At 35.5% G+C, this 27074-nt stretch overlaps 1 protein-coding gene across 2 annotated transcripts in view; it reads right to left on the bottom strand.

Moving 5' to 3' along the window:
* The window catches only part of PIK3C2G (phosphatidylinositol-4-phosphate 3-kinase catalytic subunit type 2 gamma), a 358071-nt gene that overhangs the window by 101380 nt on the left and 229617 nt on the right, over positions 1-27074 (bottom strand). For both annotated transcript variants that reach the window (XM_034645915.1, XM_011228226.3), the window contains 5 exons: positions 26637-26744; positions 21458-21550; positions 19893-20022; positions 15577-15713; positions 13561-13730 (listed from right to left, as the gene is read on the bottom strand). In XM_034645915.1, the coding sequence (XP_034501806.1) occupies positions 13561-13730; positions 15577-15713; positions 19893-20022; positions 21458-21550; positions 26637-26744 (638 nt within the window). The remainder of the gene's footprint in view (positions 1-13560; positions 13731-15576; positions 15714-19892; positions 20023-21457; positions 21551-26636; positions 26745-27074) is intronic.

Below are 27074 nucleotides of genomic sequence, written 5' to 3'. Positions count from 1 at the left end.
GCATATTATCCGAGCACAATGCTTTGAAACTGGAACTCAATCACAAGGAAAAATTTGGAAGAAACTCAAACACTTAGAAACTAAGAACCACCCTGCTCAAGAATGATTGAGTAAACCAGGAAATTAAAAATCAGATTAAGCAATTTTTGGAGATCAACAAGAATGAAAACACATTGGTCCAAAATCTATGGGACACTACAAAGGCAGTCCTAAGGGGAAAATACATAGCCATCCAAGCCTCACTCAAAAGAATAGAAAAATCTAAAATGCAGTTTTTATATTCTCACCTCAAGAAGCTGGAGCTGGAACAGAAGAACAGAAGAACAGAAAAACAGACCTAACCCACGCACGAAAAGGCAGTTGATCAAGATTAGAGCAGCGATCAATGAATTAGAAACCAAGAGCACAGTAGAGCAGATCAACAAAACTAGAAGCTGGTTCTTTGAAAGAATAAATAAGATCGATAAGCCACTGGCCAGACTTATTCAAAACAAGAGAGAAAGGAGCCAAATTAATAAAATTATGAATGAAAGTGGAGAGATCACGACCAACACCAATGAAATAGGAAGGATCATAGAAACTTTTATCAACAGCTTTATGCCAATAAATTAAACAATCGGGAAGAAATGGATGCCTTCCTGGAAACCTATAAACTACCAAGACTGAAACAGGAAGAAATTGATTATTTAAATAGACCGATTAATTATGAAGAGATTGAAGCAGTGATCAAAAACCTACCCAAAAACAAGAGTACAGGGCCTGACGGATTCCCAGGAGAATTCTACCGAACATTCAAAGAAGAAATAACACTTATTCTCCTGAAGCTTTTTCAAAAAATAGAAACAGAAGGAAAACTACCAAACTCATTCTATGAGGCCAGTATTACCTTGATCCCCAAACCAGGCAAAGACCCCATCAAAAAGGAGAATTACAGACCGATATCCCTGATGAATTTGGATGCCAAAATTCTCAACAAGATCCTAGCTAATAGGATCCAACAGTACATTAAAAGGATTATCCATCATGGCCAAGTGGGAGTCATCCCTGGGATGCAAGGGTGGTTCAACATTTGCAGAGCAGTGTGACAGATCATATCAACAAGAAAAGAGTTAAGAACCATATGATCTTCTCAATTGATGCAGAAAAAGCATTTGACAAAATACAGCATCCTTTCCTGATTAAAACCCTTCAGAGTGTAGGGATAGAGGGTACGTTCCTCAATTTCATAAAAACCATCTATGAAAAGCCTATAGCGAATATCATTCTCAATGGAGAAAAGCTGAAAGCCTTTCCCTTAATATCAGGAAGCCAACAAGGATGCCCCCTCTCTCCATTATTATTCAACATAATACTAGAAGTCCTTGCAACAGCAATCAGACAACAAAAAGGGATCAAAGGTATTCAAATCGGCAAAGAAGAAGTCAAACTGTCTCTCTTCGCAGATGACATGATACTCTATATGGAAAACCCAAAAGACTGCACCCCCAAATTACTAGAACTTATAGAGCAATTCAGTAATGTGGCAGAATACAAAATCATGCTCAGAAATCAGTTGCATTTCTATACACGAACACTGAGACTAAAGAAAGAGAAATTAGGGAATCGATCCCATTTACAATAACACCAAAAATCATATGTTATCTAGGAATTAATTTAACCAGAGACGTAAAGGATCTACATTCTAGAAACTACAAATCATTCTTGAGAGACACAAAAAGATGGAAAAATAGTCCATGCTCATGGATCAGAAGAATAAACATAGTTAAAATCTCTGTGCTACCCAGAGCAATTTACACTTCCAATACCATCCTGATCAAAATACCAATGACATTTTTCAAAGAACTGGAACAAACAAGCTTTAAATTTGTGTGGAACCAGAAAAGAACCCGAATTGCCAAGGAATTGTTGAAAATGACAAACAAAGCTGGAGGCATCACGTTGCCGGAATTTCAAGCTATACTACAAAGCTATGATCACAAAGACAGCATGGTACTGGCAGAAAAACAGACACATAGACCAATGGAACAGAATAGAGAACCCAGAAATGGACCCTCATGTCTATGGGCAACTAATCTTTGACAAAGCAGGAAAAAACATCCAGTGGAAAAAAGACAGTCTCTTCAATAAATGGTGCTGGGAAAATTGGACAGCTACATGCAAAAGAATGAAACTTGACCACTCTCTCATACCATACACAAAGATAAACTCCAAATGGATGAAAGACCTCGATGTGAGATAGGAATCCATCAAAATCATAGAGGAGAACATAGGCTGCAACCTCTTTGAAATCGGCCACAGCAACTTTTTTCATGACACATCTTCAAAGGCAAGAGAAACAAAAGAAAAAAATGAACTTGTGGGACTTCATCAAGATAAAAAGTTTCTGCACAGCCAAGGAAACAGTAAAAAAAAAAAAAAAACAAACAAAAAAACTAAGAGGCAGCCCTCAGAATGGGAGAAGATATCTGCAAATGACACTACAGATAAAAGTCTGGTATCCAAGATCTACAAAGAACTTCTCAAACTCAATACACGAGAAACAAATAATCAAATCAAAAAATGCACAGAAGATATGAACACTTTTCCAATGAAGACGTACAAATGGCTAACAGACACATGAAAAAATGTTCAAAATCATTAGCCATCAGGGAAATTCAGACCAAAACCACATTGAGATACCACCTTATGCCAGTTAGAATGGCAAAAATTGACAAGGCAAGAAATAACAAATGTTGGAGAGGATGTGGAGAAAGGGGACCCCTCTTACACTTTTGGTGGGAATGCAAGTTGGTACAGCCACTTTGGAAAACAGTGTGGAGGTTCCTTTTTAAAAACAGAGCTACCCTATGATCCAGCAATTGCACTACTGGGTATTTACCCCAAAGATACAGACGCAATGTTCATAGCAGTATTGTCCACAATAGCTAAATTGTGGAAGGAGCCGAGATGCCCTTCAATAGATGACTGGATTAAGAAGATATACAATGGAATACTACTCAGCCATCAGAAAGAACGATTGCCCAACATTTGTACCAACATGGACGGGACTGGAGGAGATTATGCTAAGTGAAATAAGTCAAGCAGATAAAGACAATTATCATATGGTTTCACTCATTTATGGAACACAAGGAATAGCAGGGAGACTGGTAGGAGAAGGAAGGGAAGAATGAACGGGGGGGGTAAACAGAAGGGGGAATGAACCATGAGAGACTATGGACTCTGGGAAACAAACTGAGGGCTTCAGTGGGGGGGGATTGGGATAGGCCGGTGATGGGTATTAAGGAGGGCACATATTGCATGATGCACTGGGTGTTATATGCAAATAATGAATCATGGAACATTACTGTAGGATGTACTGTATGGTGACTAACATAACATAATAAAAAATTATTATATATTAAGAAAAAAAACGATAAGTCTTGTGGAATTTAACATTCAGTGGTGTGGTAAAAGGGAATCTCCTGCACTGAATACTGAGAAGCAGAGAAAAATCAGAGAGTGATAATCTATTCCAGAAGGCAAGTGGAGAGGTATTTTGAGGAAGGAGAAGTCAACATCATTGAAATCTGCTGATAAATTCGGTAAAATGAGGAATGGATACTATTGAATTAAACACTACACAGGTCATTGTTGATCTTATTATTTTTTAAAGATTTACTTATTTAGTAGAAAGATAGAGAGACAGTGCCAGGGGGAGGGACAGAGGGAAAGGGAGAGGATCTCGAGCCAACTCCCCTGCTGCTCCATCCCAGGACCCTGAGATAGACCTGAGTTGAAATCAAGAGTCAGTAGCTCAACTGACAGAGCCACCAGATTCCCCTGATTTTATCATCTAATAAAGTCATATTGAAGTGGTTATGGAATGGAAAGTAAGGAAGAGATGTCAAGTATTTAGAAAACTCCTTTAGGAAGTTTGTGATGAGCAAAGTGGCATGGAAATTGGGCATTTGAGGCAAGGTTATTCAAACTTTGGAGAGACAAGGATATATTTAGAAGGATTATTTAAGAGGGAGAGGATAAATATGCAAGGAAAAATGAATTATTGATAGTATAACGTATGTTAGAAGGTGGGAGGGAAATGGCTCTAAAGTACAGATGGAAGGATTGGCTTTAGAAGGAAAAACAGATCTACTCTAACAAGAAGGAAGAATTTATGTAATTAAGATGTAATTAAGTTTGTGAGTTTTGTATTGAGTAGAAAAGCAGGCTCTGTTACTATTTCTATTTTCCCAATAAAGTAGGAAGTTGTGGTTGTCTATCTAATAAAGTAGGGAGTGGGGAATAATGGGAAGGAGAGATCTGAGGTTCATCCCACAAGAATAAAATACAAATCCTTGTGGAGCATGAAATAGTGAGATGGTCACAGAAGAGTCGTGAGATTGCTGGGCTATGAGGACAGCTTATTTGATAATGGGGACAATGTTTGCCCTGTAGCATCGATGGTTTCTTGCAGTACTTGGCTGCTGTGCTGTAGAACAGAGAAAGATGAGTGGGTTATGGCACATGCTTATCTCCTGCCTTCATACTTTCATTCACAATACTTGACTATTAAAGACAGGCTTTTTTCATCTTTTTCCCACTAATTTAAGCTCTTACCCTTTCTTCAAAGTCAGGCTATTGTTACACTTCCTCTTGAAATCTTCTCAATATCGCTAGCCTTCACAGTGGAGACTGCCTTATTCTGAAATATATTTTTAAGGACCAAGCATCCTAATTTTAATGGATGCCCTCTGAAATAACTGAGGTGTTGAATATCCTTAAAATGAGTGGTCTTCCATTTATTGTTCTATTCCTTAAGCAAATATGTACATACTTTAAAAATGAATGATGTTCAATTTTAAAGTATTGAGCACATAAGCTATTTAAGGACACCATAATTTACAGAAGTAACTTCCTCCAATGTGAATTCTACAGTCTAGATAATACCCCTGTGCTTCATCCCAACAGCTCGGGGTGGTCTTTGGCCATCTGAAGTTCAATAAAACCGTCCCTGGTAGACTCTGAAAACTAGAGTCACATGCCATAAGCATTTAACTTCTCTTAGCTATTCCTATTAGATGGCTTTTTTTAAATGTAAGAAAAAAAATTAAAAGAGAATGACAATTGTGCCTGCCTTTTCACCCATAAGAGAGCACATTGCCCACAGATGGGAAAACGGCCTTGCTACTTTAACACGTGGTCTTAGTTTATGAATGCTTCTCACGGTGCAATCATCTTGCAACATATTTGATTGTAGTTGTTAAAAATATGAATTTAATATATATCATGGCCATAAATGCAGGATAACTATGTCATCTGTTACTAACTGAAGAAACAGCCATCTGTCCCAATATTGGAGAGAAAACAGAGTGTTCTGGGATTATTGAGTAATGGGAGTATCAGTTTCCTATAAGGCATCTTCCCAAGGGTCCTACTACCTACTGCGTATGACTTTGGACAAGTTATAACAACTAAGACTTCTCTCTGTCTTAGTTCTTGATCTGTAAATCAGAGAAAATAACAGCAGCTACCTCAAAGAGTCCCTGTGAGGATTAATTAGCTAATGCATACCAAGTATTTATGAGGCTTAAAAGGGTAATTTTGACTATTTCCTTTAGAATGTGATCCCTTATACCAGATGATGCAGCATCACACTAAGGAGTGCTTACTTTTTGCCACTCCCAGTGAGAACCAACCTATTTCAACGCTGCTGATGGAGGCAGGGGATCTGGAGAGTAAAATGGAAAGATAGAGAACTCTGAAGGATTCATGACAATAGAATCTGTCTGCTGGGCTCTGTGAACATATGTATTTCTTCTTTTTATACTATAGTTCATCTAGTATTTATTTGAGCAACTGATAATGTCAGTAAATGGACATAAACTTTAGTCCCAAACTTCAGACTTGAGTATTTGAATATGTATTTGTACCCTGAATTGAAATGTGGGACCCAGTAATGAGGTACATTTTATTTTTATTATTGAAATTGTTATTATTAATTTCTATATGGTTTTGCCCTCAGGAAATATCATAGTAACATTAAATTATATTGTCTTGGAGATTTAAGAAAGTGCAGACTCCCATCATAATGAATGGTGATATTAGTATACAAATAAATGAATGCAGACAGAGTACTGGGAATGTTTAAGTCTATATTTTTCCTGATATCACAAATGACCTACATTTCAGAGAACACATTTTGCTGTCCAACAGAAACAACCCAAGTCTCTTGTCTAATATCCATGAGTTAATTGAGAAAGCAAATTTGGAATCTCCATTGGATAGGATAGAACCTTGTGTAATTAGACAACACAGGAAACCTCCTATGTGCAATATAGAGAAAAAATAGGGTGAATGTACATTACAAAAAGAGCATTTAATGCCCCATGAGATCTTCAAGCTCTCAGCAATTATTAACTAAGGGGACTCTCACCAGTAATCTGTTAACTGTAAAGTATGTTTTTTTTCTCCTAGTCTAGCCTGTTGTAGATGCGCTGTGGGTCCATAGTTAAACTCTGAGAGGTCCCTGATCTTAAACTGCTTAGAAACTTTAGGTACTGACTCTGGAGTTCCTGTCAGGCTGAGATATATTATCTTTCTTATTTGAAAAGGGTAGTTAAAACAGCTACCTCTTCAAAATGATCAGTCATACTTTCTCACATCTGATATTTTGGGTGTGATTTTATAGTAAGTCAGGATTTTATGAGGATAAGAAGAGACTGGTTAGGTCAACTCCTCTAGAATCTCATGTTTCCACCCTGGAATTTGAGTTCAAGAATAAGTGTACAGTTATGCTTTGCATGGAATTCCAGTGTATGCTTGGAACAGATGTTAGTCTAGCTATGAGGAAAAGATTATCAATGCCATAATGCTCATGTGAAATTGGATTGTGGTATCACATTTTAAATAGGACTAGGTTCTCAAATCAAGTTGGAAATGAAATCAAGAATAGTCCAAGTTACCTCTGAAAACATTTAAATCGCCCATAAAGTTACCATTTACATGTTCAAAATTTATGAACCATGCTTGAAATGGACATTTTATCTCTTACTAAGTTAAACGCCATGAGTTAAACTCTGTGTGGGAGCAGGTACTGTTTCTTCAATTGAACACCAGATGAAGTTCTTACACTAGGGTCATGTTTAGGAGACATGTGTAGCCTTTCTTTAAAAACTAGATTCAGACACAGTACTATCAGATGCTTATATTGACAGGCACATACCTTAGACCAATTGAAGAGAGAATGCGTGTCTTCCGTGTCAAGCATATTTTGTTCACAATGGAGTACAGACTCATTGAATACCAGAAGGCAGAATCCTCCTACTATTTTCATTGTTCTCTCTTCCTCTCTTCTTCCCTCTCTCATTTTGTTCCTTTTATTTCCTCTTTCTCATACTCTCCACCCTTTCTTAATTATCCCTCACTCTTCTCATCTGAAAACTCACAAGTCTCTCTTTGATGAAAATTCATGTTTTGTTTTTTTTTTTTAATTGGAGGAACTGTTTTCTACATATTTTGGGAGGGAGGTAAATATAGAAAGGGTTACTCAGAAGAAACCAGATAATAAAACCTAGCGGAATAATATGGGGGTGTGGGAGAAGATAAATGATAGTGAGGAGATGAAAATGACAGAACAACATTTTTCTGCAAATAAGTCCATGTGCGAGTACTTTGAACATCAAAACACTATTCAGATGTTAGGTGTAGTTTTCCTAGGACTGGCTTTGTGACTGGTGGTAGCCTTTGTGAAACTTATAGCGTACCAATTTTTTTTCCAATTATTTCATTGTGGTAGAATACACATTACATAAAATTTATCATCTCAACAATTTTTAAGTGTATAGTTCAGTGGTATTAAATATATTCATAATATTGTGCAACCATCCCCATCATCCACCTGCAGAGTTCTTTTCATCTTATAAAACTCAAACACTATACCCATTAAACAATAACTCCCCATTCCCCCTCCACCCAGGAGCTGGCCACCACTATTTTGCTTTTTGTTTCAAAGATTGTGATTACCCTAAGTACCTCATGTAAGTGAAATCATGCAGTATTTGTCTTTTTGTGACTGGTTTATCTCACTTAACATAATGTCCTCAAGATTCACCCATGTTTTAGTATGTGTTAGAATTTCCTCCCTTTTAAGGCTGGATGATATTCTATTATATGTGTATGCCACATTCTGCTTATCCATTCATCTGTGGATAGACCCTTGGATTGCTTCCACATTTTAGTTATTGTTAATAATGCTGCTACAAACATGAGTGTACAAAGATCTCTTTGAGACTCTGCTTTCAATTCTTTTGAGTACATGCCCAGAAGTAGAATTGTTGGATCATATAGTAATTTTTTATAAATTTTTTGAGAAACATAATATTTTTTGAGGCCATACTGTGTTCCATAGCAACAGGACCATTTTACATTTCCACTAACATTGTACAAGAGGTCCAATTTCTTCTCATTCTCACTAAGACTTGTTTTCTGTTTTTTTAATACTATCCATTTTAATGGGTGCGAGGTAATGATTATCAAATTTTGAGTCTCATTCTCCGGACTCCCACATGTAGACTGACCATTAAGTAAAAATCCCTCGGTAAATTTATAGTTAGACTAACAGAATATAGCAAGTTCTTATAATTTTATCTTCAGAGAAATTGTACTTTCTCAGGTCAAGAGAGGTAAATTTTATGACATTTTTGTAGTGATCCTTCAATCAACCAAAATTGAGCCTCTGCTAAGTGTCAGGAACTAGCTAGGTGCTTAAGATACAAAGATGTCTTTAATAAAGGCACTCACAGTTGGAGAGGTATTGGAAAGTGTACTTTTTTTCAGATACTGCTTTCAGTAAGAAGAACCACAATGTTTATTAATAAACAATTGTGTGAATAACAGACCAATGAGACTCACAAGTTTCAAAGAACATTAAGATAGTAACTAAAGCATGTGGGAGATCATTAATGCCTACAAAGCATTTGGATTACTATGAAGATTACATTAAACCAGAATGATTGGAGTAAGACAAAAAAATCTTTTAATCTGCTAAGGGAGCTTTTTTTTTTTCAAGGATGGTTTTCAATTAAGGATATTTAGAATATAAACATTACAATACTCAAATTAGAAATTAAACAAATTTTTAAATCAGTGGTTATTAACTATTGAAGATAATGTCAAGATGATTATAGATACAGGACATTTTTATGACTAATATTGAGATGAAAATTCTGAGATTAATTATATTCAGTGATTGGTGATCTATTGGGATAAAGCTTGAAAAGGGTATAAACCATGCTATAAGAAGATAGATACCTAATATTTTGGTTATCTTCATGTAAATATTTTAATAGGAAAAGAAAAGAGTTGGAATTTTATTTTGTTTGTGTTCTGGAATGATTTTTCATCTGTTTTAAATATGGATTTAGGTCCTCTGATATGGTGGCGTATATTTAATAACCAACTCACTTTTTTTTTAGGAAAAAAGAAAGCTCTTATTTGTGACATTTGCCAATTTTCATGGTGTATATACTTTCACTATGGCTGATTTCAGGCTACCAAAGTGATGTCGTTGAACATGGAGTTGAGAAGGAATACACACAATATGCTCTTGCAAGCTAGCGTGATCCAGGTCTAGCACACTTCTGCTTATGTCTGAAATTATATCGGAAGTCAAGAATGACTTGGTGAAATACCTTACAGTCTAAATAAATCTGAAGAACACTGCAATGCAATCTGTCAGTCAACAAGCTTCAAAGTCAGAGAACTTTAAGGATTAGTAGTTCAACTCATGAATTTCAGAGTGCACACTTTAAAAAAAGTACAAAAATAAGATATTTAAATAATTTTAAACACAAAGACATAATAATCACCTAGAGATGCAGTCTCATTTCTTGTCACTTCATTTCAAGTACTTACATTACAGTTAATTACAACAACATTTCTAGACTTTACTCGAAGCAAGACACTCTTCTAAGCACTTTACATATATCAGTTAATCTTCAAAAAAAACTGTTTCATGAAAAACGAAATTGAATCACAGAGAAGCCATTTGTTCAAGGTCACATCACCAGTATGTTGTAGAATGGAATTAAAAAAAAATCATACAGTCTATCTCCAGGGTATCTGAGCTTAACCACCACTCATACAACCTCTAAAATTAAAGACTTCTTGCAATTCTAGCATTACTGAAGTGAAAGACCATATAGACTGTGAAAATATAGTTTGAAAAAATAAAAATATGAAACAATGAATTAGAAGAACAATAAACATCAACAATAAAAGGCCTTCCTTAATTTTTCTTCCTTTGTAAGAGAAATGACTGAGTTGAAATTTACAGTTTATTACAATGATATCTTTTATGTAATGAGAAAATTGCTATATAGAAATCATTGCTACAGGGGAAATTTGAGTGAAAAATTGTGGATGCATAATTTGTTAACCACTTTAATTTGAATCTTTGTGAGAGAAAATAAAGAAAGAAGATAATAATTAAGCAATATTTCAAAAGATAAACCAACTGGCTTCAGAAAGTTGGTGAAATTCTTCATTGTTTCCATTGTAAGGATTAGCCAAATTTTCCCCAAAATCATTAAGGAATGCTAAGGCTGAACTGCCCTGTGATTTAATCCACTGGTTTAAATCCTCTTTATCTAATCTCATAATTAAAACCAATAAGGAAGGATTGTTTGTTTATATACAGGATCTGAAATCCTTCATATTCATAACTGAGATGACATTTCTTTTTCTTTCTTCCAAGTTAGAAAGTCTACAGGAGGTTCCAATTTGGTCTAAGCATGGACTTTCCGGATTTCTGGGAAAATGAATTCAGGGGAAAGGTTCAGGGACACCTGGGCAAGAATTCCAAATGAGAGTTTTGCTGGGCTAATTCAATATAATCCAAGAATCAGAAGAGCCAATGTCTATGGACATTTTCTAAACAGAATCGCATAAATGTTTAGTGTGAGATGTTCCGGAATGGTGATGTAAGCATGGATATAAAAGGGCAATGGCCCAGCAAGAAATCAGTTTCTTTCTCAAGATCCTGCTTGTAAGGAAAACATCACCTCATTGCTCTTCCTTTTAAGGAAACCAAAGATGAAAGGAAAATCTATCCCCAGATATACTACATCTGGTTCTGCTCTGTTGGTCTGCTAATTTCCATTATTAAATTCTGTATCCTTGGCTAAAGGATATATCTACAACTTAGAGGGGGTCTCTTGTGTGTACATGATTTCTTTTTTGCCAACCCACAAACCATCCACAACTGAAAACTACTACTCTTTATGTGCAGTTGAGCAATGATTTAGGTAAGCGTATTATGAAGTAAAATTAGTTGAAATGTGTTAGTAAATCTTTGTAAACCTAAGAAGTTATACAAATACTCTCCTCTTCCATGTTTTTAAGAAGTAGACAGTAGTAGAAACACATGTGTCTGGGATACATACACTTTCTTGTCCCAGGGGGTGCAGCATTTTATGTTAATGAGTATGATCCTGGGTTATTACTGTTATTATTAGAGCATTATATGGCCTTGCTAGACTGTGAGAGATGAGGATAGTCCTAGGGCATGATTTACATACCTGGCTTTGTACATTATAGGTAGGTTATTAATATGTCTACTATGTGTTTAGAGGAAGTTAGTGAAGCTCGGCTTTTCTCTAAAGATCAGGTCTAAAATGTAAAAAATGTAGTAAAAATAAGAATGTTCAGAATACAGAATACAGGATACAGAAGTTTGATTTATAAGAAGCCTATTGTCAACCTAGCAACCAATAAGAACAACCAATGGTCCTAGGATAGAAGAAGTCAGCTATCTTATGAAACAGCATTCAAATGAACTCTTGAAACAGCCAAAAAAGACTTGGAAGAAAATTATTAGACTATTAGAACAAAACATATAGGAGCAAGAATGAGTAGGAATAGTTCAGTTTAACTTTTAAACTCGGGGCAGAAGTATCAATTTCAAGACAGAAATCCAAGGACACATTGCTAATGAGTCTTACATAGCCACTGGTGGAGATAAAATCTTGCAAATAATAATCCAAATGGATCAGAGTGCTGCAGTTGGCCCCCTTAACTGGTTAACAACAATTAATAATCTCAAAGGAAGATAGTGCCAACTTCATTTTTGTTCATCCAATCAATAATTATTGAATGACTGAAGGCTTCCCCATGAATGGTTTATTACCTGATAAGCAATATTACGTACCTATTATGAGTAAGGATCTATGCTGGGTACATTTCCATGTACCTCAGACATAGCATGAAAGAGATTTAAAATTGGCAAAAAGAGGACCTGGATAGACATTTTTCCAACTAAGACATACAAACAGCCAACCGATACATGTAAAGATGCTGAACATCATTGATCATCAGGGAAATGCAAATCAAAACCACAATGAGATATCACCTTACAGCTTTTAGAATGGCTAGTACCAAAAAGCAAGAAATAACAAATGTTGGTGAGGATGTGGAAAAAAACCAAATTCTTGTGCAGTTGGTAGGAATGTAAATTGGTGCATTCACTATGGAAAGCAGCATGGAGGTTCCTCAAAAAACTAAAAACAGAAGTACCATACAATCCAGTAATTCCAGTTCTGGGTATTTCCATGAAGAAAATGAAAACATTAATTTGAAAATATATATGCACCCCTATAAATAAATGAATGGATAAAGATGTAGCAGATATACACAATGGAATATTACTCAGCCATAAAAAAGAGTGAAGTCTTGCCATTCATGATAACATGAAATCTTCACCTTTACCTCCTACTGCCCGCCCCTCTCCACCCACCCCTAGGCCTTCTTGTCATTGGAACACAGCAGGCTTATTTCCACACGCATGGCTGTTATTTCTGCTGTTCTCTCTTCTTAGAGTACTATTCTCATGGATTTCCACATGGTGGATCATTAATCACACAGTTGTGTCTCATCTCTTCCTAGAGGCCTCTTTAAAACAGCATCCCTCTTCCAGTCACTCTCTATCCCATTTCTTTGCTTCAGTTTCTTATTAACAAATTAAACTCCTCCTTTCCTCATATTATTTCTTTACATGCTAACTTATTTTATGTGTGTCATCTCTACTAGAAAGAGATCAGGGTTTGTGCCTGCCTGTTTACAGTCATATCCTCAGAGCCTTGAACGGTAGTTGCTAACTAAGTATTTTTGGAATGATTCAAGGCAATTTCAGTGTAGGAAAAGTGCTAATTTTATGATATGTAGACCATGGTGCTTGCTATAGGCAATATAGCAAATGTACTAAGGCCATGAATTCATGCCTCATTGTCCACTCAAGGTTTATAAGAAAATGAAAATATTGTATTTCAGACAATCCAGCCTGGAACAGTATTAGTGTCTCATGGGAGAAGTCCACTAACAATTTGAGGAAATCTAATTTGTTCCATTAACAATCTATTGAAAAAAATATTTCCTTCAATGTTATTAGATATATAAACATGTTTATGTCATCTGGGGGATATGAGAGATGTGGAGCAAGTCATCTGCTAGGTTTCTATGCCATTACATGTTATATATCACTCTAGGACATTGCTTAATTACTGTAATAAACATTATTTGCACACTGACCTTTTTATCCCTCCAAATGTTTGTGCATGACCTAGGAATTTTCCAAAGTCAATATGAAACATGTGGCCTGACTTTGTCAGCATGATATTGTCATTATGTCGGTCACAGACTCCCAGGATGAACGTTACCACACACCAGCCGGCACAGGAATAGAAAAAGTTCCTCAAGGCCTAATCAGTTGAAAAACAATAACACAAAGATAACACGTACACACAAAATATGCAAATGCATCACCATCAGAGCTAATGGTAAAAACTACCATAAAAAACAAAATTACATAATCGAGAACTACTTTTACATCTCAGTTGAGAGAAGATTATGATTAAATGACTGGTTCTTGATATGCTACAGAAGACCATGAAGCAACCTTTTCTTTGGCCTAATGGATGTTTTCATTGAAATTGTGCAAAATATCTCTTTTACTCAGTTGGATCTAATTTTCATAGTTTATTGAAGAGGATTCCTGGTGTGGTTTTTTTGATGTCTCAAATATACAATATTGAATGATTCTTTTACAAGGTAAAAGAAGGAACAATATGGCTCAATATTGCCTATCCCCGCAGAAATTTAAAATATCAATTTTGAATATTTGAATTTTTAACACAGAAAAAGCCATATTGAGATATATGTAATATTTTATGTTTATCCTTACAAATAGGTGATCCAGTTGATGTCCAAAAATTGTTTGGTACAGTATATATCAGTGAATGTCTGTGTGGGTGGAAGTAGGTCACCACTGAGTCAATTGTGGCTTCTGTTTCTTTAAGAAAAAGAGGTTTCTTGCCAAAATTACTCTTATTTTCAAAATGGTCTCCTGGGTCTACATCATTTTCATCATTGATGCAACTTTGACTGTAACCATGGTGTAACCATGAGAGATTGGTTGGGCCATGGTAATGGGTCTCCTAGAATGGTGTGGCTGGAGTGGAAATCTGTGTCACTGAACTACATGTCTTAGTTCGGATATCCCAAGTACCTGAACAAGTCATTTAATTTGTCTCTCTAGATATGTTTCACTTATAAAGTGAAGATAATAAAAGATACCATTACATAGTAGTTGTGAAGAGCAAATATATGTGAAAACACCTCAAATAATATAACCCCAAAGATCTGTGGAAAACTCAAGTTATATTTTGGGAATGGCTAAAAAATAGATTTCAAGATGTCATCTTATCTTTGTTATTTGACCCCCAAAGGCCTGTATTTTGTTCTACTCCAATCTCATTGAAGTCTGGAATAGATGAACACTTGGATCTCTCCATCATGGCCTGTGCTAACTAGGGTGACCAATCATCCCAGTTTGCTCAGGACCGAGGAGTTTCTTAGGATGAAGGAATTTCAGTGCTCTGGACAGTTCTGAGCAGATTCAATGTTAGCCCATATTGTATCTTTGTGTGAATTAGCATAAAGGTGCCTCTGCCTCTGGGTAGACCCCCTTGTACCAGTTCATACCTTGGCAAGTGGAACAAAGCCTGGCTTTAACCAACTCATCCCCTTAGCTGGGAGCCCTGGTATAGGACAGAACTTGCACAACTGTACACCAAAGGCCAGGAGCGAGCACGAAGTAAAGTGGGAAAAAATGTTTGCAGTCAAATAAAACATTATATTTTGCAAAGTTTTGAGATATTAAAAAAAAAAAACCTCTGTTACGCCTTCTGCCAACATTGAAAGAATAAGGTTTGAAAAAGTAGAGCTCAGCAGAAGAAATGCATTGCAAAGGAAGGAGGGGGATTTATAGAAATTGGGGATTGTGTACAGACACGCAGAGGTAACTTGAAAGAGATAGTTTCAAGGAGCATCATCTCAGAAGAGATAGGTGTAAGAAGTAAAACCAAATACAGAACTTTTATCTACTTAATCTACCATTTAAAGTGGATCCTTATTACTAAACTGATGACTGAGTGAATTAGAACTCAAGGTGTACTTAATTTACGTTTTCATAAACCACAATAGCTAATGATCCAGAGCATATTCTTATTTAGTACAGTGTTTAAAATCAGGTACAGCAGGACAAACCTTTTCATAATCTGCCTTTAAAGGGTTGTGCTGACTGAACCACTTTTTGATTGTGTTTTCTTTCAACGGTCCTATCAGTCCAGAATGGCGATGGATCTTTGCTAGAGTTATGGCATCGGGTACCATCTGCACCAATCCTGGTTGATAAAAAAGAGAGTAAAGAACTAATTCTTTCTTCGCAGGATGAGGAATACTTAGGAAACACATCTTGATCTATGTAGCAACAATAGTTACCAGTACTACGTGGGTTACCTTTTTCTTTGCAAACCTGCTTTTCTGAAGGAGCCTTATCTAGATGGCTTTCTTTCTAATTTTTATGAAATCCTGGGGCGCAATGAGGCTACTTGTAGTGTTTGGATCAGATCTATCAGAAGAAGCTTTACTATTTTTTCTTGAACTACAGTAGAGAGCCAATCTAGATGGTCTCACAGAGCTCCCACTGAGTCAATAAAATAGTGGGTTAATTAACATGACTTGTGCATTCATTTACAGTTTAAGGGAGGACATTCAAATTTGTGTAACAAGCATAATTATGATGAAAGAGAACCGAATACAATCTCTATAATAAATATTTCAAATATATTATAAAAATCAATGTTCAGGTAAATAAAAGCTTCACCGTGAAATGTCCCATTTCTAGGAGTGAATAGAATACCTGCAGTAAACATGTGGAGAGCCACCTGCTCCTTTCTTCTTAGTCAACATTAAAGAGAAACTATGGTAAAAATTTTTTAAAGGAGGGCATATGTTGATTGAACTTCATTAGGACCTTTGCCCCACTGACCATGTATCCATCAAGGATTATGTTCCTTTCTTTCATTGTGTTCCTAAGGTTATTATAATGTAAATATTTTCAAATCTTCTCATTTTATTCTGTACAGAATAGTGATTTAGACCCAGTATTTAAAACCGTCCCAGGACTAGTGTCCACAAAACAACCTGTAATATTCAGTTCTATAAATAAAGTCACTGAAAGAAATAAAAGTCTAGAATTTCTGATTTTCACAATTTTGGCAATTCAAGAGTTGAAAACTCAAATACCTGAAGGGACCAAAGACCCAAATGTAACTATGTGAAAAGACAGATGGTTGAATTTTTAAAACTATTTCATAATCTATCTTAAAAAATTCTAATTAAACAAGCAGCCAGCAAATCCTGTTGGTAAATGAAACACTTCTCTGTGCTGGATTTGGCCGGTAGTAACTGGTTGCAGCTTTAATCTTTCTTAATACTTAATAGCCCAGTTGTGACTTTTAGGCATCTACATTGCTGGATCAGAAAGAAACTCAAACATGGGGAGTGGGAATGGAGTTTTAAATGGCTGCAGAAATGACCTATATAATGTATTTGTAGAGAGAGAGAGACAAAGAAGAAAGAAAGAAAGAAAGAAAGAAAGAAAGAAAGAAAGAAAGAAAGAAGAAAGGAAAGAAAGAAAGAAAGAAAGAAAGAAAGAAAGAAAGAAAGGAAAGAAAGAAAGAAAGAAAGAAAGAAAGAAAGAAAGAAAGAAAGAAAGAAAGAAAGAAAGAAAAAGAAAGAAAGAAAAAGGGGGAGAAAAATACAGACTAACTTAACACTCCAGAGGTAAATCTTGGGCATATCCTTCATATTATAGCCAATATTTGACTCTTGTGCAGATTTTTTCATGTGAATTAACTGATAGCAAATGTAAAGCATTACATTTAGTAGTAATGTAATTACTTCAGAAAGAGGTGATTCCTCTTGCTAATCCTGAACATTTCCCTCCTCGTGTTTCCAGTTCCTCCTCTTAATCCTTCTAAAGGGAAAGCACCTCCTATCTGTCTCCTTAGTGCTTCACTGCCTCACATTTGACCATGGCCAAAATTAAGATTTAGATTATTAGCACCATTTAAATACTGTGCTGTAGCAACATCAGTTACTTTTCAGATCACATTTGTCTTTAGGGAATTAATCTTTGCTAAATCCCAAGCCATTTATCATAACACTTACATTGCTGACTACTCTGAAAATTTATAATAATCATGGTGGCTAAATTTTGTGTATCAATTAAAAACAAAAATTATATTTTATACATTTTAAGCTAGTATGTATCATGCACCTTTTAAATACTTAAAACAATCTGTGTGCATTGAGTAATATGTGTGGTTCTATTCTTACAGTCCTCTAATGCAGAGTTTCTCCAATTTTAATGCATATTTGTATCACTTGGGGATCTTGTTAAAACCTAGGTTCTGATTCTTTAGGGTGGGGGTGAGTCCTGAGATTCTTCATTTCTAACAAGCTCCCAGGCGATGTCAGTGCTGCTAGGTTCTTGGGGACAAAACTTTTTAAGGTGGTATCATATAGCTCTCAAAAGGGAGTGCGTAAGAAACACTGGAGCAGCTTTTCACAGTTACAGAGACGTGGGAACCCCTCCCATCTTCAATGCCTAAGTAGAAAACATGATTTAGTACCTGGTTGGGGCTAGTTATATCTACTTCCTCAATTTCCCTAAGTAATTTTTATGCCCATCAAATTTGGAGAGCCAGCAATAAAATGAATCTTAAAGAATTTTTATTTGCCCTGATAGTCTCCCCAAAGCTCCTACAACATCGTATACAAAGTAGTTATGAGAATTATAACCAACAATAATGTTGATAAAGTCATGCAATCTTCCGGCCTGTAATATACTCTCCTTTACGGGCAGCAACTCTGTTTAGTTCATTTTAGTATTCCTTACCTTTGTGATATTTCTTGAAAACAATAGATATTCAATAAGCCTCAGAAGCATATTAAAAATGGAATCTGATCTTCTAAACATGATGTTTGTTTTAATTACTTCTATTTTTCTTGAAGAAGTATTTTGCCAGTATAATGCCCTTTCAAATCTTAACAACTATAGAATATTGTTGGTAGATAGGAGGGATTAATAGCTTGTTTGTCTTATGACATCTGCAACTTTGGGCAAGTCTACATTCATTTTTGCTGAGTCATTTTATTAACTCTAAAAGATTTAGCTTCTGTTACATTCTATAACTTGAAACTGAGAAATGAGTACATGCAGTTGAAGAATTCCACTGAGGTCAGTGATGTATTCAATTTCTGAAGAAAAGGTAATCCATGTGACATCAAAAAGTTCGGTTTGGCTCATCTACCTTTATTCTTACTCTTTCAATACATTAGGATTTGAAAGAATTAGGTTATTTTATGTAAGAAAAAGGAGAGTAAATGCAAGGAATAACAATCTCAGAGTAGCAATATAAAGACTCTTTTAAGAAATAGAGCTTTAGAGAGGGTTCAGGGGTGGATACTTGTCATGGAAGCAAGAGCCCTACTATCAAAATCAAAATAATTGGGTAGTATGACTTGTAATAGAGTCATCCTGAAGTACCCAGTTACAAGCTAATGCGGAGGTGTTTCCATACCTAGCTTCTAAAATTTCAAGTCACAGTTGATTGGGGTACTGAGCCCTGTGGTGGGACTTCAGGAACTGGGGACTGGCAGACTTTGATAGTTTTTCTGTTAGGTCTAAACTGTAGCCCTGCCTGAATAACAACAACTACATAGTTCTAGGTCCCTTTTCTAGTTCTATGATTTTTTTATGCTTTTATTTATGCAGATGTATTTGCTATCCTACCAATTACTTGAATGAAATTCTGAGTGGCAGTGACCACATTCAAAAAAAGATTATAAGGTATTTTGGGAATTATTTCTTCAATTTAGCATGGTTATAATTAAGTACAGCTTTTACTTGTGATGGTAATAATTTGAGTGGACCATCGACGTTACTTTCATTGAAAAGGTGTATTAAATATAATTATATTTCTATATTAACATCTTGACTTTTATAAAGGAAAAGAAGGATGTTCAAAATTTGCATGTTCGGTCATCTTTGACTACTGATATTATGATTTATTTAAAAGTCTTTTAGAAATTAAATGCAGATTTATAATGTATTTAGAATGTTCCGAACTCATTTAGGCATTTGCAACTTTGTAAACTTTGTGTTAATAGGCAACAAATTGAATTTTTTTGAATGAGTACGCTTTTCTGTTATTATCTTAAAAAAAGAGAAAAAACATACAAATGACACACAAAAGGACACCACAGTTAACATCTAGATTGTCAAAATCCTAATTAATATCAAAAAAGACATTATATTCTTTGACATTCTAAATTACTTTGACTTACCACTTTCGAAAATAATTGTTTTTAAGAAAGAAGAATGACTTTGTATAGTTCTTTTGACTTTAAAATTTATAGTCTAAAATGAAGGTTGTGGAAAGTTTGGTGTCATGTTACCAGAGAAAGTTTCAGACAAATAATGTAAGTCAAATCACTTTCCAATCTATACTGACCTTGACCTTTTCCCGTGGATAGACATCTATAAATGATCATTTGCATATCCAGGCCCTCCTGCAGCCAAATATTGTCCATCACTTGAATAATCTGCAGAACAAGCATATCCTGACGAAGATCATCTCCGGCCTGTTAATAACAAAATTACAGACTCTGGATTTCTCTTTGAATTCCATTAAAGGCCTTCAAATATGGTATATGTCATTGCTTTCCTCCAGTACATTTCTAGCCCAACTTAGGATGGTTTCAGTTGTTTTGTTAGTATTAAGAACACCTTGTGTTTCTGAGAGAAGATCAAAGAAACTAAGAACTTTCCTTTAAATGATTACAGAAGCTTCAGCCACCAAATTAGAAGTTGCTTGGAATGTTGTTTGCTGATAGTAATCTTTCAATTTATCATGCACGTGCAATGTCTTAGATTTGAAGTCTAGTGAAGAGAGGCTCGATGAATGTTTATTCAAAATTTAAACTCCGCCAAGAGAGATTTCTTTCTAACTAAAACATTATTTGGTATGCCATAAATGTATATACTGATACACAGTTAGAATACCAAGAGCTTCTTGACTAGGAGTATAAATAGCACACATAGGATTCATCAGACTTTAAATCATTGACTTCTCATATTATGAAGGTGGTTAAAAATTTTTCAGAGTAAACAGCCTTTGATAATAAGAAATGATTAAGGGGTGATTTTCTAGCATAGGTGAAGGAAATGGAATACGTCCAAAGGGAAATGATAGTTTTCTGCTTTTGAACTAAGAGGTTTGGTTTTGAAAATGCTTTCTAAATTATATGCAGAAAAATATTCCGAGATGAAATTTTGTGGTATTTTTTTTCTTCACCCAAAGTGCAGTGTTTCATGATCATTAACGCTTGAAGTTACACAGGTCAAAGCCAAAGTACGGGTGTGCTAAAAATTATCTTCAAAGATAGTAAAAAATCCACTAAATAATTCACTCTGAGACCTAGTTGTCTGGTTTGGCTAAATACTTGATTAAATCAGCTGAATGACTCCAAAGGTCTTCCTTTTCATTCATAGCTTCTTTGATCTGTCTTTCCTACTTGTCTATAACCCTGTTACGACTTTTACTCTACTTTCCTATGGGATTCATGATAAAGACTGATTTGGCCTCTATTTATTTGAAAAGAAGGAAAAAAAACAAATTACTAAAGTAAGCAAGTGCCTGCAGATAAGAATTTTATGTGAAATTAACATATCATTGGAATTTTAGCTAATATTGATTCTTAGTACCTAAACCAAAAGAAAACTCTCCCATTAGGGGTTCACTACACATTCCACTTCTGTGCTACTCAGAAGTGTATAATTTCATTTATTGAAACATACCTTCTTAAGTTTTGCACTGGAGGTACACTAGCTTGAGCCAATAATGATTGATTTATTGCCAATCATTGTTCGACATGTACTATAATTCTGTAAAAATGCAGAATCAAAAATAACTGGAATCCTCTGTGTTGTTGTCACAGGAAAATAACTATAATAATATCTTTTTGCAAGAAATAAATCAATAATTCTACCTGTGAAATCAATTTGATGTTTTTGTACCTTAAAAATGACGCTGATATTTTTGCCCATTGGGTTAGCATTGATGAAAGTAATCTTCAAGGGCAAAGCATGAGATGTGAAATATGAACATGCCTATAGAAAGAGAAGAGAAAAAATGGTGAGCAAAATAGAGCAAAAAGAACACTTTCCCCGAAATCATGGGCTTCTTGTATAATTTGTTGTATGAGCAAATATAACACACATGAATAATTTTTATGCTTTGGAATAAAGAAACATATTTATTAAAAACAAAAACAAAAAAACTTTAGTCTACTAACCAAAGCCTTTACTTAGAAACTGAAAATCCAGTTTCTTGGCAGGTTGTAAATCTTCAGCTACAGTTTTTCTCACTGAACAGTGGTGATATGTTGGGGGTTTAAATAAACTAAGTAGTAGGTAGGCATTATGTTTATGATAGTTGGTTAATACCTAAAAGATAAAATTGCATTCAGAAATCTATTTCCTTTTAATTATTTCTTCCCTACAGAATACTTTAAGGAAATATGGATATAGGGTTAAGAAAGACTGAGTTCAAATTTGAACTCTGTAACTTATTAGCTGCAAGACCTTGGGCAAGCTACTTAAATGTATCCCACTGTAAAATGGGGATAATAACAAACATATTTGTAATAGATATATGGGCTCATAGATATAAAAGACCTTCTACAGTGCAGTGCCTGAGACTAATTCGGTACTTAAAAAAATAACGCATTTTTTTCTCTTTTTGTTAGTGAACATTTTCTTACCTCTACAAATAACAGTGCAACATATGTTTCCTCCTTTCCTTTCTTTCAGTTACACTTTGCATTATACTTTCCTTGTTACTCATTTTCCTTTTATGTTCTTACAGCTGTTTAAATGTTAAAAGGTTGTATGTCTTTAGGCTATTAGAGACTTCATGTTGACAGTGAAGAGTTAAATCAATACTAAAAGGAAAAGAACTTGATGGTTTCAATTTATCAACTTAGTAAAATATGACATCAATACATGTTGAAGGCAGTTTGAATATCATTTTTTGAGAAGTCTGAAATCAGTAGAAGTAGAGAGGAAAGGATATATTTTTTTAACCTAACCTATCAACAGAAATCTAACCTAATCCATAGCAAACAGAAACCCTTGCTTACTGAATCAATTTGAGATTTATAGTAAATGGGTGAGGCTGCTTGTTAAGTAATGAATTCTTGCTTCAAGAATCAGTCAATCAGGGAACATATGACCTTCTGTCATGGTATTGAATTAGGAAATCCTGTATTAGGCCAGAAATGAGCCTAGATCAGTGGTTTTCTGTGCTCATACAATTCTTGGGGGTCTCTTTGAGGCATCCCAAGTCCAGGGAAGAGAAAAATGGCAAAGGGAGGATGAAGACAAGGCTTAGCCCTTCTTCTTAATTATATCACTCAGAGCTACTTTGCTTTCATTATTTTATATTTTGGTTTTCACATGCAGTATACTTTTTGAGAGTCATGTTAAAAATATTTTATATTTGACAATGAATACGCACAAACCATTATCTATGTGATATCAGAGATACCATATCTACTCTTCAAGAGCCTACAGAAAGTTGGTATGAACACAAACACATATGCATTAAGTTGAAAGTAATTTATAAGGTCATTTATCAAAGTTAAATGAAGAAGCACTTAAAGAAGAGAAGTCTTTCAGAGATGAGCTGGATTTGAAGATTGTGAAAGATAGAGATTAGCAAACAGGTAAAAAAGAAAAAGGCTTTTTGGGTAGGGAAAGGCAAACAATGAGAACTTAGGTTAGATGCTTAAAGTGGATTGCAAGGGCCACAACCAGGAGATGGGAAAGAATAAGTTGGAGTCTTGGAAGATAATTTTATATAAATGGTGAGATAAAAGAGCTGAAATAGGAAAATATAAGAAGAGCTGGACTAGAGAAAGAAAGATACGATCCCTGTTCTTGAGAAGCACATACTAATGACATTGATTTAAAATAGTTTTAAAAAAGGAAAGAAACCTATTAGTAAATGAAGTGTATGGTCCTTACTTTCCCAGGAATGGAGAAGGGTTGCATTAAGTTACAACCACTTTCCCAAATGGCCCATTCCCTAGTGACCCAAAGGAAAATAGAAAATGGTCCATTGTAATTAGTGGTTCCAAGGAGAGACAAGAGTGAAAATTCTTTGAAAGAAGGCTTAACTCAAAGCTAAGACCTTTGGCCTCATCTTGGAGAGCCACGCTTTAAAAAGTGAATTGGTCTGAGTGCTTCTCTCCAGTGTAGTTTACTGATGGTGATTAAAATAGAATGTTGATTGTAGGCTTTCCCATACTCACTACATTCATAGGGCTTCTCTCTAGTGTGAACTCTCTGACGCATGATAAACTGTGAACTATCACTAATGGCTTTCCCACAATCATTGCATTTATAGTTTCTCCCCAGATGGGTTCTCTGACATCGTAAAGTTGGTGCTATCACCAAAGACCTTCCCATACTTATCACATTCATAGGATTTTTCACCAGTGTGAATTCTCTGTTATATAATGAAATGTGAGTCTTCACTGCGTATTTTCCATACTTATGGGGTTTCTGCTTTTGTGAAGTTGGGTGACTTAAAATAAGACATTTACTTGACTGAATTTCTCGCCACACTGCACTCCAAATGTTTTTCTCTGGTATGAATTTGCTCATAGCCAACAAGTTGAGAGTTCTAATTGAAGCCTTTTCCATACTGCCTGCATTTATTGTGCTTGTTCCCTAGTGTGGAGGCTCTGATGTCAAATAAGACATTTACTCTGATTGAAGGTCTTACTATGTTCATTATTCTCTCAGGACTTCTTCCCAGTATGGATTCTCTGGTGGTCAAAATGGTTTCTGTTGGACAGAGAGCCCACACTCATTTCAACTGTAATGTTTCTCACTAATGTGAAGCACTTAATGTTAGAAAAGGATTTTACTCTGAATGAAAGCCTCCTATACTCATGAAATTTATGTCTTCTCCCAAAGATGAGTTATTTGAGGGTCAATGAGTAGGGAACTCTGAGTGAAGGTTTTTACACATATAGCACATTTATAAGATTTTTTCTAGTTATGGAATCTCTGATTTTGAATGAGATGGGAGTAGTGATGACAGGTCTTCCCATGCTTGCTGCATTCATAGGTCTTCCCCCCTTAGTAGATTCTCAAATGAACCATTGACTGAGAGGTCTCTCTAAATGTTTTATCATACTCATTACATTCTTAGAGGCTCTTTCCAGAATGGATCCTCTGATGCAGGCTCTGACTGAAACTTTGCCACATTCACCACATCTTCAGATGAGATGTATGTTCCTTCAGACTTCCTTGTTCAGCAGGACTGTAGGATGGACTAAAATGTTCCCCAGGGGAGGAGATAATGCTAAGTGAAATAAGTCAAGCTGAGAAAGACAATTATCATATGATTTCTCTCATCTATGGAACATAAGAACTAGGATGATTGGTAGGGGAAGAAAGGGATAAAGAAGGGGGGGTAATCAGAAGGGGGAATGAAACATGAGAGACTATGGACTATGAGAAACAAACTGAGGACTTCAGAGGGGAGGGGGGTGGGGGAATGGGATAGATTGGTGATGGGTGGTAAGGAGGGCACGTATTGCATGGTGCACTGGGTGTTATATGCAACTAATGGAGCATCGAACTTTGAATCGGAATCCGGGGATGTACTGTATGGTGACTAACATAATATAATAATAATAAAAAAAAATGTTTCCCCAGGGGAGAGTGTCACCTGGCCACATCTGCCCTGTTTATTGCTCTACACACAGGTGCCCAGCATTATGCCAAGCACAGCTGGCCAGACAAAATGGAGAAAAGAGGGAGCTTTACTTGGTCTACTCTCCAGACTCAAGGAAAGTACCACTGTCTGCAGGTAGGTATAGGAAAGGAGTATGGTCCCAGCTACAGTGCTAGGGGTGGTGACTCCTGGGCTGGTGACCCTCAGCCTGACAATCTCACATGGGCACCCACAGAAGCTACCCATTAGAGCTGATATCCCACATCCCCAAGGCCTACCAAAATGAAGACTCATATGGAATTTTAACAGAAAATTATTCTACTCCTTAAGGAACAATAAACCAAGAAAGCAGAAACAAAAAACCAATGTCTAGACTCAATCATTCATACTGTTCTTTCTACTTTAAGATACTATGTCTTTGAAATGCTGCATTTCCCTGTATTTTCAACATTAATCAGTGAATATTGGATATGATTGAAAAGTTACACATTTTTTAAAAATTAGTAATGATTTGGATTTTAGCCCAGATAGACATATCTCAGTTTGTGGAATTTGATGCCTTATTTTGTTATTTTTCAAAATATGCTTGTGTAGCATATTAGGGAAATTTCTAAGGTGTCTGTGAGGCAGCAAAGTTGTAAAGGTAACAGTACCAATTTTTTAACAAAACTTTTTATATTCATACTAATAATGGTCTAGTTTTTCTCCTAATTATTGGATTTATTTTCTTGATTGTATTATGACATCAGTCAAGCAGCATTTATTGCACATGCACAATAGTTAAAACTCTTCACTTCTAAGTCTCACTTACCAATCCTCCTCTATTAGTGCTTTCTACCCGTGGACTTTTGAGAAGGAGGCCAATAAAGTTAATGGAGATAAAAGGAGAAAGAATGATTCTAAGTTAGAGAAGTGTGACTGACAGAGGTTTAAGAAGAGAAAGAAACTGTTTCTGATGCCAGGAAGGTCACTCCAGGCATAAGTAAAATCACAAAATATATGGTACACTGACACATGAATTTCAATGAATTTTAAATTAAATAAAAACTGAGGTGTTGAAGCTAATAATCTTAGTATATTCGGCATGGGTATGAACATAATCTAAATAAGCATGAAATTAAAGCCAGCCTGCATAAGGTCACCAAATCAACCATTTTGAATAAACTGAGAAATCATTTTAGTAGAAGTACCTTTATTTATTTATTTATTTTTACTGAGCAGATAGTTTATTTCTAAACCAGCAAATCATGTGATAAGGCCAATGCAATCTCCACCTTACACACTGCATCAAATGCAGCACATAGCTTGGATGGGATTCAATTACTTTTTTCTTAAAATATTTGCAATGACAATTTACAAATTGTTTTTGCCATTTCAAAAACATACAGTGAACTAAACAATACAAAACAAAAATACTCAACTTGTCTACTAAATAAACTGACTTACATCACGATCAATACCCTTTATACACAGGGCAGGGTTCAGAGGAAGGTGGCACGTCTTTATACACTGAAAGAATTCTTCTAGTCTGCCAATCTCTTTCTTTAGTACCTCCTGTGAAAAAATCATTTGAAAAAGTATTTTAGAAACCGTAAAGAACTCAACTTTCTTTCGAGTTATAATTTTCTTCCATTGATTAAATAAACTCTTTAATTCAGGGGTTGCACACTTGGATGCTTTGGGGTCAGGTAGGTGATGTAGACACATATAAGGAAGCAGAGGGCTAAAAACAACAGGCAGTGTTGGGAAAAATGGGGAACTAAAGAGTTCATGCCTTTTCTATAGGATTTTAAATTCAATTAAAAACAAAACCAAAACAAAGAACTATTCTGTTCAAACAAAACATGATGTGTTGGCTTTGACCTGTGCCCACCATCTTACAAT

The sequence above is a fragment of the Ailuropoda melanoleuca genome, chromosome 16 (assembly GCF_002007445.2).
Source record: "Ailuropoda melanoleuca isolate Jingjing chromosome 16, ASM200744v2, whole genome shotgun sequence".
NCBI classification, from domain to species: Eukaryota; Metazoa; Chordata; class Mammalia; order Carnivora; family Ursidae; genus Ailuropoda; species Ailuropoda melanoleuca.
The sequence above is the reverse complement of the archived record's forward strand: the minus strand, read 5'-3'. Positions and strand labels throughout refer to the sequence as shown.